General features: G+C 37.9%; 1 protein-coding gene across 2 annotated transcripts in view; it reads right to left on the minus strand.

Moving 5' to 3' along the window:
• Positions 1-15,160, minus strand: part of GDPD1 (glycerophosphodiester phosphodiesterase domain containing 1) — a 51,037-nt gene that overhangs the window by 3,179 nt on the left and 32,698 nt on the right. Inside the window, exons 4-8 of one of the 2 annotated variants that reach the window (XM_086360610.1) lie at positions 14,725-14,770; positions 9,215-9,333; positions 8,609-8,698; positions 5,241-5,374; positions 928-987 (exon numbers count right to left, since the gene is read on the minus strand). In XM_086360610.1, coding sequence (XP_086216736.1) covers positions 928-987; positions 5,241-5,374; positions 8,609-8,698; positions 9,215-9,333; positions 14,725-14,770 — 449 coding nt within the window. The remainder of the gene's footprint in view (positions 1-927; positions 988-5,240; positions 5,375-8,608; positions 8,699-9,214; positions 9,334-14,724; positions 14,771-15,160) is intronic. The other variant, XM_086360611.1, reaches the window with a different exon arrangement.

Consider the following 15,160-nt stretch of genomic DNA (forward strand, 5'->3'; position numbering starts at 1 on the left):
GGTTGGGGAACTAAGATCCTGCATGCCATGTGGCAGGGCCAAAAAACAAAACAAAACAAAACAGCAAAAAAGAATAAACCCTGTGGCACAGAGAAAAGATAAAACTAGTTTTCAAACTCTGAAAGAGGAGCTAAGGAAAAAAAATGCTTGTGATTTACGACTATTATTTAAGCATTCAAGGCATTCAAGGTTCCACTTTCTTTTTCCTTTGGCCGTGTTGGGTCTTAGCTGTGGCCTGTAGGGTTTTCTAGTTGTGACCCCTTAGTTGCGGCTTGTGGGATCTGGTGCCCTGACCAGGCATGAGCCCAGTCCCTCTGTGCTGCAAAGGAGCATGGAGTCTTAGCCGCTGGACCAAGGTTCCAGTGTATTTTGTTTTCAAGGTTCCATTTTAAAGCAATATAGAGGTAGGTTTTACCTAAAATTACACTCAACATGTCTTAGACTTTAAGGCATTTTCTCTAAAGTAGATGCCCACTGTACAGGTGGGGCTTCCATCCTGCTGTTAAGTCTCAGTGTAGCTCTTCCTTAGAAATGCGCCATTAGTCAATCTACACTCTCACATGTGTTGTGTTGCTGTACACGCTTCTTTTCACCATGTTGTTGAGTGCAGGCTAGTGGAAACAGTGAGTAAGTAGCAGGGGACGGGTATACATCCCAGGTCTGCTACTGACACGCCACGTAAATCATTTAACTTTGGGTAGCCAGGTGCTCAGTTTTCTCCTGAGTTTGATGAGATTATCTCCCAATTCCTCCTAAGGTTTCATGACTAGTAATTAAGCTAGTTCTAAATGATTTATACACATCCATTTGTACAATGTTCAACTCATCCTGGTTACAAATTACACATAGAGAGTCTGCTCTAGATTATAAGCATCATATTTAAGAGTTAAAACAATAATATGTATATCAAGAAACTAAAATTCTTACATATCAGAAAGCCAGATGAGAAACTTCTGACTTCTGGACATGGTGTGTGGTTCTTTCAGCCTGAGGGAAAATAAAATTTAAATTAGAAACACAGGAATATATCAGTGTGATAAAACAAGTTCAAGAACAAAAATCAGTGCCTTGATTGTACTTGGTATATGCTTCAGTTCAGTGCAGTGGCTCAGTCGTGTCTGACTCTGCATCCCCATGGACTGCAGCACTCCAGCCTTCCCTGTCCACTACCAACTCACGGAGTTTACTCAAACTCACGTCCATCGAGTTGGTAATGCCATCCAACCATCTCATCCTCTGTCGTCCCTTTCTCCCACCATCAATCCTTCCCAGCATTAGGGTCTTTTCCAATGAGTCAGCTCTTCGCATCAGATGGCCAAAGGACTGGAGTTTCAGCTTCAGCATCAGTCCTTCCAATGAATATTCAGGACTGATTTCCTTTAGGATGGACTGGTTGGATCTCCTTACAGTGCAAGAGACTCTCAAGAGTCTTCTCCAACACCACAGCTCAAACGGATCAATTCTTTGGCATCAGCTTTCTTTATAGTCCAACTCTCACATCCATACATGACTACTGGAAAAACCATAGCTTTGACTAGACAGACCTTTGTTGGCAAAGCAATGTCTCTGCTTTTTAATATACTGTCTAGGTTGGTCATAACTTCTCTTCTAAGGAGCAAGCGTCTTTTAATTTCATGGCTGTATCTGAGTTAGTCACTCATTCCAGTCCATTTTAGTTCACTGAGTCCTAAAATGTTGATGTTCACTCTGGCCATCTCCTATTTGACCACTTCCAATTTTTCTTGATTCATGGACCTAACATTCCATGTTCCTATGCAACATTGCTCTTTACAGCATCGGACCTTGCTTTCATCACCAGTCACATCCACAACTGGGTGTTGTTTTTGCTTTGGCTCTGTCTCTTCATTCTTCCTGGAGTTATTTCTCCACTGATCTCCAGTAGCATATTGGGCACCTACCGACCTGGGGAGTTCATCTTTCAGTGTCCTATCTTAAAATCTGGGAAAGGACAAAATTAAATTAGAACAAAGCCCATTTGGATTCTCTATTTTCATGATTTCAAGCTAACTTTTTGCTACACTCTTCAAAGTTTAAAATTTAAAAGTTATCTTTCTGGAGATCCCGGGTACCCAGAACCCATGTTTCTTCCTTTTTTGGTGAGGCCTCTTTCTCTTGCCTTTGCTGTAATTCTGTATGCAGTAGATGTAAACACATAGCCAAACTTCACTATGTACTAAAAGATATTTGGGGTTAAAAATGAGATTAAAAAAAAACAACCCTAAAAACACTTTTTTCCTTTCACTTTCAATGTTTGAAGACCTAGGTGCATCCTTTTAAGACATGTTTCCTACTGAAAGAGTACACTTGACTTTCAGACCTACAATGAGTTCCTTCAGCCTCTCTGATGCTGAGAGCATCAGCTGTGTCATTAACTTTGGGCTGTGCCCAGAGGCTTCTCTGACTAGTTAAGTCTTTCTACTGTGAAGACTGTTCAGCCTCTTTTGGAGTTATAGTGCACAGTGATTTTCATTCTCCCCAGATCTTGATTCTTGTTTCCTTTCTAACTCCTTTTATCTACACTCTTAGGATTATTCTGAGTCTCCCAACTTAAATTCTTTTTTTTAAATTTATTATTTATTTTAAAATTTATCTTTAAATTTTTGGCTGTGCTGGGTCTTCATCGCTGTGCACAGGCTTTCTCCAGTTGCTGCAAGCAGGGACTACTCTCTAGTTGTGGCATGCGGCCTTCTCGTTGCAGTGGCTCCTCTTGTTGCAGAGCACAGGGCTCTAGGCACGCAGCCTTCTCGTTGCAGTGGCTCCTCTTGTTGCAGAGCACCGGGCTCTAGGCACGCGGCCTTCTCGTTGCAGTGGCTCCTCTTGTTGCAGAGCACAGGGCTCTAGGTATGCGGGCTTCTCGTTGCGGTGGCTCCTCTTGTTGCAGAGCACAGGGCTCTAGGTATGCGGACTTCTCGTTGCGGTGGCTCCTCTTGTTGCAGTGGCTCCTCTTGTTGCAGAGCACAGGGCTCTAGGCAGGTGGGCTTCTCGTTGCAGTGGCTCCTCTTGTTGCAGAGCACAGGGCTCTAGGTATGTGGGCTTCTCGCTACAGTGGCTCCTCTTGTTGCAGATCACAGGGCTCTAGGTATGTGGGCTTCTCGCTGTAGTGGCTCCTCTTGTTGCAGAGCACAGGGCTCTAGGTATGCAGGCTTCTCGTTGCGGTGGCTCCTCTTGTTGCAGAGCACAGGGCTCTAGGTATGCGGGCTTCTCTTTGTAGTATGCGGGCTTCTCGTTGCAGTGGCTCCTCTTGTTGCAGATCACAGGGCTCTAGGCATGCGGGCTTCTTGTTGCAGTGGCTCCTCTTGTTGCAGAGCACAGGGCTCTAGGCATGCGGGCTTCTCATTGCAGTGGCTCCTCTTGTTGCAGAGCACAGGGCTCTAGGCATGCGGCCTTCTCGTTGCAGTGGCTCCTCTTGTTGCAGAGCACAGGGCTCTAGGCATGCGGCCTTCTCGTTGCAGTGGCTCCTCTTGTTGCAGATCACAGGGCTCTAGGCATGCGGGCTTCTCGTTGCAGTGGCTCCTCTTGTTGCAGAGCACAGGGCTCTAGGTATGCAGGCTTCTCGTTGCGGTGGCTCCTCTTGTTGCAGAGCACAGGGCTCTAGGCATGTGGGCTTCTCGTTGCAGTGGCTCCTCTTGTTGCAGAGCACAGGGCTCTAGGCAGGTGGGCTTCTCGTTGTAGTGGCTCCTCTTGTTGCAGAGCACAGGGCTCTAGGCATGCGGGCTTCAGCAGTTATGACACGTGGGCCCAGTAGTCGTGGTTCATGGGCTTAGCTGCTCCTTGGAATGTTGGAATCTTCCCCACCCAGGATCAAATCCATGTCCCCTGCCTTGGCAGACGGGTTCTTAACCACTGGACCAGCAATGGAGTCCTTAAATTAATTTTTTCTCTTTTCAGTTTTTATTTGAAACTTTCTAAATAAACTCCTTCTATTCTCCTAACTCTACCTGAGGTAAAAAGTTCTAATCGCAATTTCAGGAATCCCAAGAATTAAAAAACTTGAAATATTAATTACCTCATTAAACACAAACTATTACATTGCCTTAGGAAGTATCCACTGTCTTTCATTAAAAAAATATACAAACAATATTCTACCACTGTCTTAATCCATAATCACTTTTTAAAGAAAAAAATTAATCCTATGAAATCTGTTCACATCTGTAATTTAATAACATTTCCTTCTAAAAGGAACACCTGCAGATGATCTCGAGAGCACAACAGGCCATTCTAGACCAGAGGAAAGCGAAGTAGTTTAGGGATAAATGGCTAGGAACTGTTTTAATTTAGCAAATGAAAATAGTTTATTTGTAGACAAGAAGCAATTTCTGTTGTTTCATCTAAGAAACAGCTACAGAAATTGCTAATAAATACTATTGTAATCAGGAATAGATAAAATAAGCATACACATAACTAACAAACTCAAACTGGAAGACAAGCATGAAACACAGATGCTGAGTACAAGAGTGCTGACCAACTTCTTTTTCTTACTGATATTTTCTAATGATTGCTGTATGTTCAGCTTGATTTTTTATAGTTCTGTGGGGATGAAAAAAGTTCTCATGCAGGTGAAACCACATTTAAATGATCTCCCCAGAAGCTCCAGAGAAATTTACAGCTAGGAATGACATTCTAAGCATGTGAGATGAAGATCTTTGTTAAATAAAAATGATAAAGATAATTTAACGATAAAAGCTATCATTTATTGAGGGTTTATTTTTTGCCAGGCAACGCTCTAAGTGTTTTATACATTTTTACCTTCGTATTAACAGTAAATTAGTGTGTAAAAAGCAAGGCTTTATACCCAGTAGAGAAGTTACACAATTATGAAGTATCCGAGAATCCCTTGGACTACAAGGAGATCAAACCAGTCAATCTTAAGGAAATCAGTCCTGAATATTCTTTGGAAGGACTGATGCTGAAGCTGAAGCTTCAATCCTTTGGTCACCTGATGGGCCGAACTGACTCACTGGAAAAGACCCAGATGCTGGGAAAGGTTGAAGGCAGGAGGAAAAGGGGACAACAGAGGATGAGATGGTTGGATGGCATACCAACTCGATCGACATGAGTTTGCGCAAGCTCTGGGAGTTGGTGATGGACACTGAGTCGGTGATGCCATCCAAACACCTCATCCCTCTGTCGTCCCCTTCTCCTCCCATCTTCAATCTTTCTAAGTCTTTGTCTTAGTTTTCCAGTAATTGCTAACTGATGAAAACAGGGTAATCACTTACTTCAATATGATAGAAGGCATTGGGATTTCAAAAAACTGTTCTCGAATGGGCACAAAGGGCAAGAGGCCAGTGAAGAACAGGCCAAGAACGAGCAGCACACGTTGTAAACTGAAGAGTATAGGAATTTCCGAATTCTAAAAGACACAAACAATATCAGAGGATTATTGCACAACCTTCAAAATTTCCCAAGACTGTATCTTGACATCTGTTTAAAGTATTCCCTAAATCATCAACATCCACTTCCAAATACACCACACTTAGAAATGACTGGTCCTTGACAAACGGGTCAGGATCTATGCTGGAGTCCTACAGTATAAACCGATACTCAAGTTTCTCCATTCTCCACTCTCCGCTTCTGCAGCACCAGTCCTGTCTGTTGGTGCTAGTCTTTATCACCAGAGATTAAACATACCAGATTTAATGGAATGAGATAAAGAAATAATGATATGAAATATTCAGTAACCTTCTACATACTCAATAACTATACATATTTTTAAAATAGGATATGATACAGATATATGTTAATAGTGTTACAAATATTCACGTTTTCATCTTGCAAAACTGAAACTCTATACTAATATTAAACAAATCCCCATATTCCCCTCCCCCAGATCCCCCATGTCTATCTTTAAAACAAATAAAAATTTTAATACATTTGAATGTTTCTGTATAAAATATATTGAAAAAAATCACGCAAAAACATATTTTATTTAATATTCAGTCACTTAAAAATATATATTTATCAGCTACTTAGCTGTGATACAGGGGATGTTTTTTGTGGCATGCGGGATCCAGTTCTCTGACCAGAGACTAAACCCAGACCCCTGCAGTGGGAGTATGGCGTCTTAGCCACTGGACTACCACCAGGGAAGTCTCCATCCACTCTTTTTTAGATTTCTTTCCCATTTAGGTCATCACAGAGCACTGAGTAGAGTTCCCTGTGCTATACAGTAGGTTCTTCTTAGTTACCTATCTTATACATAGTAGCAAATATATGTCAGTCCCAGTCTCCCAATTCATTCCACCATCCTCCCCTTCTTTTATATTTTTAGCTTCTAGCATCTGGGAATTAAAGAGCTAATATGAAATTCTTATACATCGTAATTTAAGAATTATAAAAGATGCATGAATTACATAAGCATGTTCATAGTACAAATGACAATTATTGTTGAGACATTCTTCCTTAGGTGTTTGAAAATTACTGCTGAAATCTTGGGAGTTTTTAAATTCTAAAATGACAGAAGCCCAGAGATGTCTAGAAAAATACGTGAATCAAGGGGAATGTTCTGTGATTCTGGGCCAAAAGTGAACATGTTATTTTGAAATAATTATAAACTCACAGGAAGTTGTAAGATTATACTAGAGTCCCATTTATTCTTAACTCAGCTGCCCCATCTGTAACCAGATGTACCAAAACCAGGAATTGACAGTGATATATTACTGTTAGACTGTCCACCTTACTCACTTTTCAGCGTTTTTAAAACTTGTGTTCATTTGTGCATGTGTATAGTCAGATGCAGCTGTAATCCATGTATAGATATGTGTAATCACCACCAGTCAAGACACAGAACTGCTCCATCACAACAGAGAATTCCCTCCTGCTACCTCCTTAATTAAATAATTTCATGTGCACCATTTTCACTTTACTGAGATAAATGCCCAAGAGTAAGATTGATGATTAATATGCTAAATGTATGTTTGGTTTTCTAAGAAATTAATTAAGAGTGGCTATTTTATTTTACATTCCCACTAGCAATGCATGTGAGATGCAATTTCTCCTCATCTTCTCCAGCATTTGCTATTATCACTGTTTTTCATTTGAAAAAAAAATTGAAAAAATTGATGTAAAAAGGGGCTTCCTTGGTGGCTCAGATGGAAAGGAATCTGTCTGCCCTACAGGAGACCCAGGTTCAATCCCTGGGTTGGGAGGATCCCCTGGAGAAGGCAACAGCAACCCACTCCAGTATTTTTGCCTTGAGAATCCCATGGACAGAGGAGCCTGGCCAGTTACAGTCCATAGGGTCACAGAGTCAGATACGACTGAGCAACTAACACACACACAAAAAGATCAGCAGGTCATGAAGTCTCCAGTATATTATCTTGCTTTTGTCTCAGTTCTATATTCTTGGGGATCTGAAGTCACTCAGCCCATTGATTACTCTGTTCTGTCCTTTTGTACACAGATAAATAAAACTTATTACTTGCCTTAATGAGAACCTCATTACTTTTGATTGTACTTTTAATTATAATGGTGCTGATTTTGGATCTATGCTTTCCTTCTTTGCCAGGAAGGAAGGCCTTTTCAAAAGAATTCTTTGTATTTCAGAACTGTACCTTGTGTTATGATATTCCTACTGCATCATCACTTGTATTCTGAAAGAGAATCTTCAATGCTTAAGATTTTTTAACTCTTTGTATTTCAAATCCTCTTAGCTGACTATGAGCTAAATTTTCTTGTAGAGGCTTAGTGTACCATTTCAAAATACATCCAATTTTTATAGATATATTTTCTTCAAACAGAAGCATTTCAATTGGTGGATGGCTGTAATTCAAAATACTACCTGATAATCTTTTTCATACTGTCCATCCTAAAGGAAATCAGTCCTGAATATTCATTGGAAGGACTGATGTTGAAGCTGAAATTCCAATACTTTGGCCACCTGATGAGAAGAGCTGACTCATTTGAAAAGACCCTGATGCTGCGAAAGACTGAAGGAGAAGGGGACGACAGAGGATGAGATGGTTGGATGGCATCACCGACTCAATGGACATGAGTTTGAGTAAACTCTGGGAGTTGGTGGTGGACAGGGAGGCCTGGTGTGCTGTAGTCCATGGGGTTGCAAAGAGTCAGACACGACTGAGCGACTGAACTGAACTGGATTGAACCTGATAACCATGATTTAACTCTATTTGGGAAGTAATGTAAAGAAAAGCTTGAGTTGTAAAGTTGAAGGACTAAATACTTTCCTTCATTCAAAATTATGCAAAAAAATTTTGCTTACCTAACAAAAACCAGACACTAAAAGACACACATATATACATAATAAAATGAATAACATGTTGGCAAACAACTAATATTATCATGTGAAAATAATAATTCTGTGAGCCAGTCCAATCATAGTGAACTTAATTGCAAGGTCCATTATCTACTAAACCTACTATCTATAAATTCATTATGTCTATTAGTAAACTTCTGGTTAGCTGCTTCCATCCAATACTATCTGTCTTTGTAACAAGGCTATATGAAATAAGATATTTTAAAAAAATTATGGCTATAATTACTTAGCTTTTATAGACATATAACAACAACAAAGACAGGTCATTCTGTATCTTTTTTTTTTTCATTCTGTATTGTTTTTGAAGCTTACCTCTTTGTAGCACTTTTCTACAATTTCATAGCTGGCGTTACCCCACACTGTTATGTGTTCTCGTCTGTACTGCTTCACCAATTCCGAAACCTACATGTGAAAATTCAAAATTTTATTCATGTGACTCTTTGTAAATCCACTTACGTGATTTTACTTATAAAATGGATTACAACTATCTGCTGGTGCATAGTATAAAATTTTGAAAGAACTGATCATTAAATTCAGATTATTTCATAAAGTACAAGAAATTACATCTACCATTATATGATTTATCTAATAGAATACAACTGTTTAGTAACTGGACATAAACTAAGTACAAATGAAACAAGTGAAACTGGAAGAAGTTAATTACATAAATGCCACAGCCATGGGGGTTCACAGGAGCTCACGCTTATCTCAGTGACTGAGACATGACAAGTCACTCTGAAAACAGGCTTTCCTACAGTAGAGCGATCTCTTCTACCAGGGTAGTATTTAAAACAATGCTGGTCCCTAGAGTATCACATTTCCTTGAACATTATCAATCTATGCAGGCACCTGCACTAGCCGTATTTAGTTCGTGAAATCGGATTGCAACACGCTCAGAGGAGGCAATGCCTTAAGTACCTTCTTAATCAGCAAATTGTTGTTGACTTTGATATCGATGTTAATGGGAGTGTTAGGAAAGGCCTCAAAAACTTCCTTCAGTAATGGAATTCGGTTATCTTTTCCTTCACATTGGCATGCTGAGAAAGCAAGATTTTTAAATGTATTTTTAAAAGATCACTTTTTTGATGATTAGAAAAGTTAAGAGTATGCAGTCATAACAGGACATTTACAAAATGATGCAAAGTATAAAGAAGAAAAGAAAAATCATCTAGAAATCCAACAAGTTAGATACAACCACTGAGACCATTTGGTGTACTTTCTCTCCTCTTTTTTCCCTATACATAATCTAATGATGTTATAATATAGTGTCCCTTCAGGTTTTAACTTGATCTTTTCACATAAGTAAAAATAAATGCTAGTATACTGTATTTATGATTACGATGAAAAGTTTTCCATTATACTTTTTGAGATAACTGTAGATTCACATGTAGTTTTAAGAAACAATATAGAGATTTATGCAGGGTTTACCCAGATTTCCCAATGGTAACCTTTAGCAAAACTGTAGTATGATATCATAACCATGATATTTACATTGATAGAATCCACAGATCCTATCCTGCAGTTATTATTTTAAATAAATTTAAGGGTTTAAAATTTAACCAGTCTCCTTGAAGGATAACATAATCTGTCACTCCAAAATATGCCATTTTGGCATAAGGAATCTTCTGAAGCAGAGGCAATTGAGAAGAAGCAGATACAAGAAAAGTTCTCTATGCCCATCCTCCATCTGCCTAAAAACAAGATTAAATTGTGCAAAAAATAAGCAACAACCCTCGACCCTTATCAGCACCAAAGGACTCGATATAACAAACTACTGATTAGTCTTTATCTTCCATCAACCCCCCATATTTACCCTCCCACCATTTGCCACCCTAGACATTCAAAGTCCTTTTTTCCTTTGTCTTGTCACTTCTCTGAAAATTTACTGGATTTTGTTTGCTTGTTTAAGATGCTATATAAACTCAAGTTCTAGCCATACCTTTGAGTATTCATCCCTGAGTTTCCTCCATGACACATACACATTAGTAAACTTCTGTTTTTCTCATGTTAATCTTTTTTGTTACAGAGTCTAGATGAGAAACTAAAAGAATAGAAGAAAAAATTCTTCCTCCCCTAGACCTTACTACTGGAAACTGAGGTTGTTTCTAAAGTTTTGCTATGATATCATCAGTAAATTTTTCAGACTGTGAATAATATGGTTAGGCAAGGGAAATGCATACTAATTCAGTAATGGGTTGAAGAATTATATCAATGCAGTTATTCAAAGAAAACTGAGTCACAAAAAATTAGAAGAGGATTTTTAATCATTCTTTTTATTTTCTGAGGGTTATTTTATTCTTTCCTTAGTTCCATTTGCTCTAATTACTTATATAATATACTATACATACTATATACCTATTATAAAATTTCCCCTTCCATCTGAAACTCCAATTCCACTAATGCGTGAATAACAAAATTGTCAAAGATCCTTTATTTCCTTATTGTACAGCAAACCAAAACAAACAAGCATATCAAAAAAAGTAATTTGAGTCTAAGTTCTAAAACTTTTTAAAACACAGGCTCGTGTGAAAAGCAGCATGGGAATGGGAAAATTAAAAAAAAGAAAAAATATGTTATCATTTGTCTATTCTGTGTTCTATTCTTACTGCCTTTTTACTATGCCTTATAATTCAGATGGGGCTCTGGTTCATTCTGATGGGACTGTTAATCATTTGGCTTTGTCTCCCAGACACAGAGAAAGCACATAACCTTTCAAGCATAAAAATATGGACCACAGGAGATGTTGCCTAAAACGGATCCTGTACTTTTGAACTTATCAGAGGTCCATTTTTATGTGAAGAAGATGTGCTTGAGAACAAAGCTAACATGATGAAAATGGAATAAAGAAATGGAAATAAGACACAGACAACTTATTGCTTGAGCTACTGGAATCATTTATGTTTGAAGGCATATAACCTCTAGACTTTTTAGTTATGAGAAAACAATAAATTATTCTTGTAAACTTCTCTTAAACTATTTTCAGATGGATTTCTAGTACTGATAACTCAAAGAGTTTGGACTTAGACTACAGAACTGAACTATAAAAATTAATTATGTTAATATACAAAAATTTAGCTATAGTTTTTATCTAACCAGCCACCTTCCTTCCTTAGAAAAATTGCATCTGCTGCATTCTAAATTGTTCTCATTGGGTTGTCAAAAACAGGCCTTCTCCCCACTCACTCTCACAAGTAGGCAAATGACCTAGGTCTGCCCAATCATAACAGCCTGTCCAATCATAACAGCCTGTCCCTTTATCCACATGAATAGTTCAAGATGGACACATGATCCAAGTCCAGCCAATCAGTGCCTTTCTCTAGAACCTTTCATAAGTAAGGTCACAGTACAGGCAGGGGTCACAGTACAGGCAGGATGTGAATTTATAGTTGTCAGTGATCACATTCCTGCCACATGCCCCAAATCCATCTATAGTAAAAGAAGACCCAAGAGAAGCAGAACAATGGAATAAAGCAAAAGAGTCCTTTTATGTGCCCAAGGATCCCATAATGTTTAATTATGATCCTCTCTAGGATATGGTCCTATAAACTGGTCTCTGTTACTTATAATTTAAAAAGTCTGAACGTGATGTACTATTTGTACAGTCCAATATGGCAGCCACTGGCCACATGGGGCTATTTAAATTAAGATGAAATAGGGAACTTCCCTGGTGGCCCAGTGGTTAAAAATTCTGCCGTTTTATTACAGGTTGCGTGGGTTCGGGAACTAAGATTCCCCCATGCTGCATGGTGTGGCAATAAATAAATAAATAACATGAAATAAAATTTAAAATTCAGTTACTTGGGTATACTAACCACATTTCAAGTACTCAACAGTCACATGTGGCTATTGACTATTGTATCATACAGTACAAATGTAGGACATTTCTATCAGTACAGAAAGCTATATTTAGGCAACGCCATTCTAGCTAAATTTTTGTTAGCTTATTCAATGTGGAAAAATTAATTTTGCAGTCGAAAGAATTACCATAGACAATAGCTATTCACACCTAAGTAAGATGTACGCAAGGCTCAACTTGGGAAAAGGTCAGACAAAACTAACTTTGGAAAAGCAACATGACACATTACACAATAAGAATAATGTTGAATCAAATAGTGGGAGGGAAACAAGGAAATGAAAACGTGCTAAGAGAATGTGTGCTAATGTGATATGAAGATATTTAAATTAGATGACTCAGTCAGCACAGAATAAAGAGTTGGAGGAAGAAGTGTGTACCCAATATTGTTCAGGCAGAGAATAACTAGCGGGGCAATACTACCAAAAGGGAAAGAGGAAAATAACATGAAAACATGAACACTACATTCAGAGTGTGCCATAGGACGTGCTGGTGGATGGAACACATGAAATGGCTCTGGAGCATACTAGAACTTTCAAACAGATCACTACAGTCAAATCTAGATCCAAACTATGTAATTTTTATGGAAAAGAGGTTATTTTCAAGTAAGCATGACAGATAAAAATAAACCCTTTAGTTAACACATTTTCATGTTCCTTCTTTAAGTTTACTTTTTAATGTAGCCTGTGGTACATCAAAGCACCTTTAAAAAGAAAACACTCAATTCTTCCTCACTTAAGTTGTGAACCACAAAGAAAGCAAGAGGCCTAAAATCTGTATTCCTCTGAGAGTTGATTCCCTCTCTCCCTTTTGCTTTCTCTCCCTTCCTCCAGTACTTGAAGAAAACAACAGTTCCAGCAGGGGAACAGAAGAGGAAAAAAACTGAACAACTTTCTGCCTAATCTGAGTCAAGTTTTTACACTACCATATATGTCTGTTTCAAATACAAAAAACCTCACGTGTGAGGCACAGCCTTTAAGCTAATTATGATATTACTTGAATACAATATGAATGAAGGATAATTATTGTTAATCATTAAATCTGAGAGTACATGGCATTGCTACTAACATGCGATTTGAAGAGACTCTGTAGCTACAGGGGCAGTACAGATAGCTGAACACTGGCCTGGTAAGGAGAAGACCTAGTTTCAAGTCCCAGGTCTGTCATTTTCTTGTTATATGACCTTAATCAAGGAAATTTACACATTTAGGATTCAGTTGACTTTCTGTAACAAGAGGAGACAGGGTTAGATGATTTCAAAGGTCTCTTCCCATTCAAAAGTTTTATGACTTATTTGGGATATATAAAACCAGGGGAACAAATTTTTTTTTTTCTTAAAGCATCTTATAAACTTTGTGAGGCTTTGGCTTTGCTCTCTACAACGGAAAACTTGGGAAAAACTTCACTTAGGAAATTTTCTTAACTTTTCCAAGTCCACAACTGACACCAGTACTGAACAGCTCTGCAAGTTATAATCCTACTAATTATAAGAATGAAAGGTGTTTCATCAAATCAGCAAAAGCTTAATGATACTTACTTGGAAGGCCAAGTCAAAAAACCCCCCACAAACATCACATTGAAACGTTCTGTAGAGACAGCCCATGCAAACAGGTTTCTGATTTTTATTTGGCTCTCTAAGGTTTCTTCACGGGGTTGCAAAGAGTTGGACATGACTTAGTGACTGAACAACAGCAACAACAAGGTTTCTCAATCAAGGAGAAATTATACTGGCCAATTTTAAGTTTAGCTCACAGAGTGGTTACAGGTCTTCTTGAAAATTAGTATCAACAAGATCCTTGACATTTAACCAAGGTTTCAACTATATGCAAGCTTTACCAAGGACCATGACAAGAAATCATGCAGTTTTCCTGAGTTACATGTGAATCAACTCAAAACATGAGGTTGGATTGTCAAGGGAAGGGAGCTCAGCACCTGTAACTCGAGGTGGTGTGTTTTCCATCCTAATGTAACTAACACATTGGACCAAGGGACATGTCTCTTTGTGGGAAATGTTCCCTCAAAAGAAAAAAAAACAACAACTATGTTGCTGATTAGAAAATGAAGATGACTAGGAAATGGATGGTTTATTCGACTAACGGAATTCTTTTACTGATTCAAAATATGGAGTAGCTAAATAACATAGAATGAAAAAATTACAGAATCGGCAAGGATCTGAAAGGGGTCCCTTTAATTTCTTTTCATTCTTCTTATTTATGATGGATTATTTACTACAAGTTATAGTAATATTCTAGAATTTGAAGCTTTAGAAGTGCAAAGTATCCCTAATAATATATGAGTTTCTCATAATTAATATTCAGACTTAAATGAACTAAATTTAGATAGAATGAGTCATTAATAAATCTTTGGGCAACATCATCTCAGGTTTAGATATCCATCAAGATTTCAGATTTGTAGGCCTGTACAAACAAGCTTTGAGGGAAGACTTTTAGTTAACACTTCTTATCATAAATTACTACACATGTATTTCTAATTCTCAGCATAAATGAATACACTTAGTATATTCATAAATGAATATGCTAGTGTAAGCATTTTGTCTGCAAATGTAAATTATTACCTTTTTGAAATGAGACATCCAGTTTGCCAAGGTAAGGTGGGAGTTCCTTTAAAAGATATGATTGAAAAAAGTTAACTCTCAAAAAATAAAACGTATTTTAGCATCTTACATTAAGACATAAAGATTTGCTTCTTTGAAAAAGACAAAAATGAAATCTACAAATGTTTATATAGTAAACTCTTTAGCAGAATAGCCCCAGCAGCAAATTGACCGTATAATTACTGACTTTCGTGACCTACAGGAAATCTGTACTGATACAAACCATTTGTCAATAATAAATACACAAAGATCTCAGTAGAAAAATATCAGCAACAGACAATTCAAAGGGAAAAAAAATCATAAAGAAAAAAATCTTCAAACTCATTAATAAGGAAATGCTAATTAAAATTTAATATAGCAAATCAGGAAATTCTTTGTTTAATTATAGTGCCCCAAA

This window comes from Bos grunniens, chromosome 19 (genome assembly GCF_055505025.1).
Source record: "Bos grunniens cultivar Pamir isolate PY7600 chromosome 19, Bosgru_T2T1.0, whole genome shotgun sequence".
In the NCBI taxonomy this organism is placed as follows: domain Eukaryota; kingdom Metazoa; phylum Chordata; class Mammalia; order Artiodactyla; family Bovidae; genus Bos; species Bos grunniens.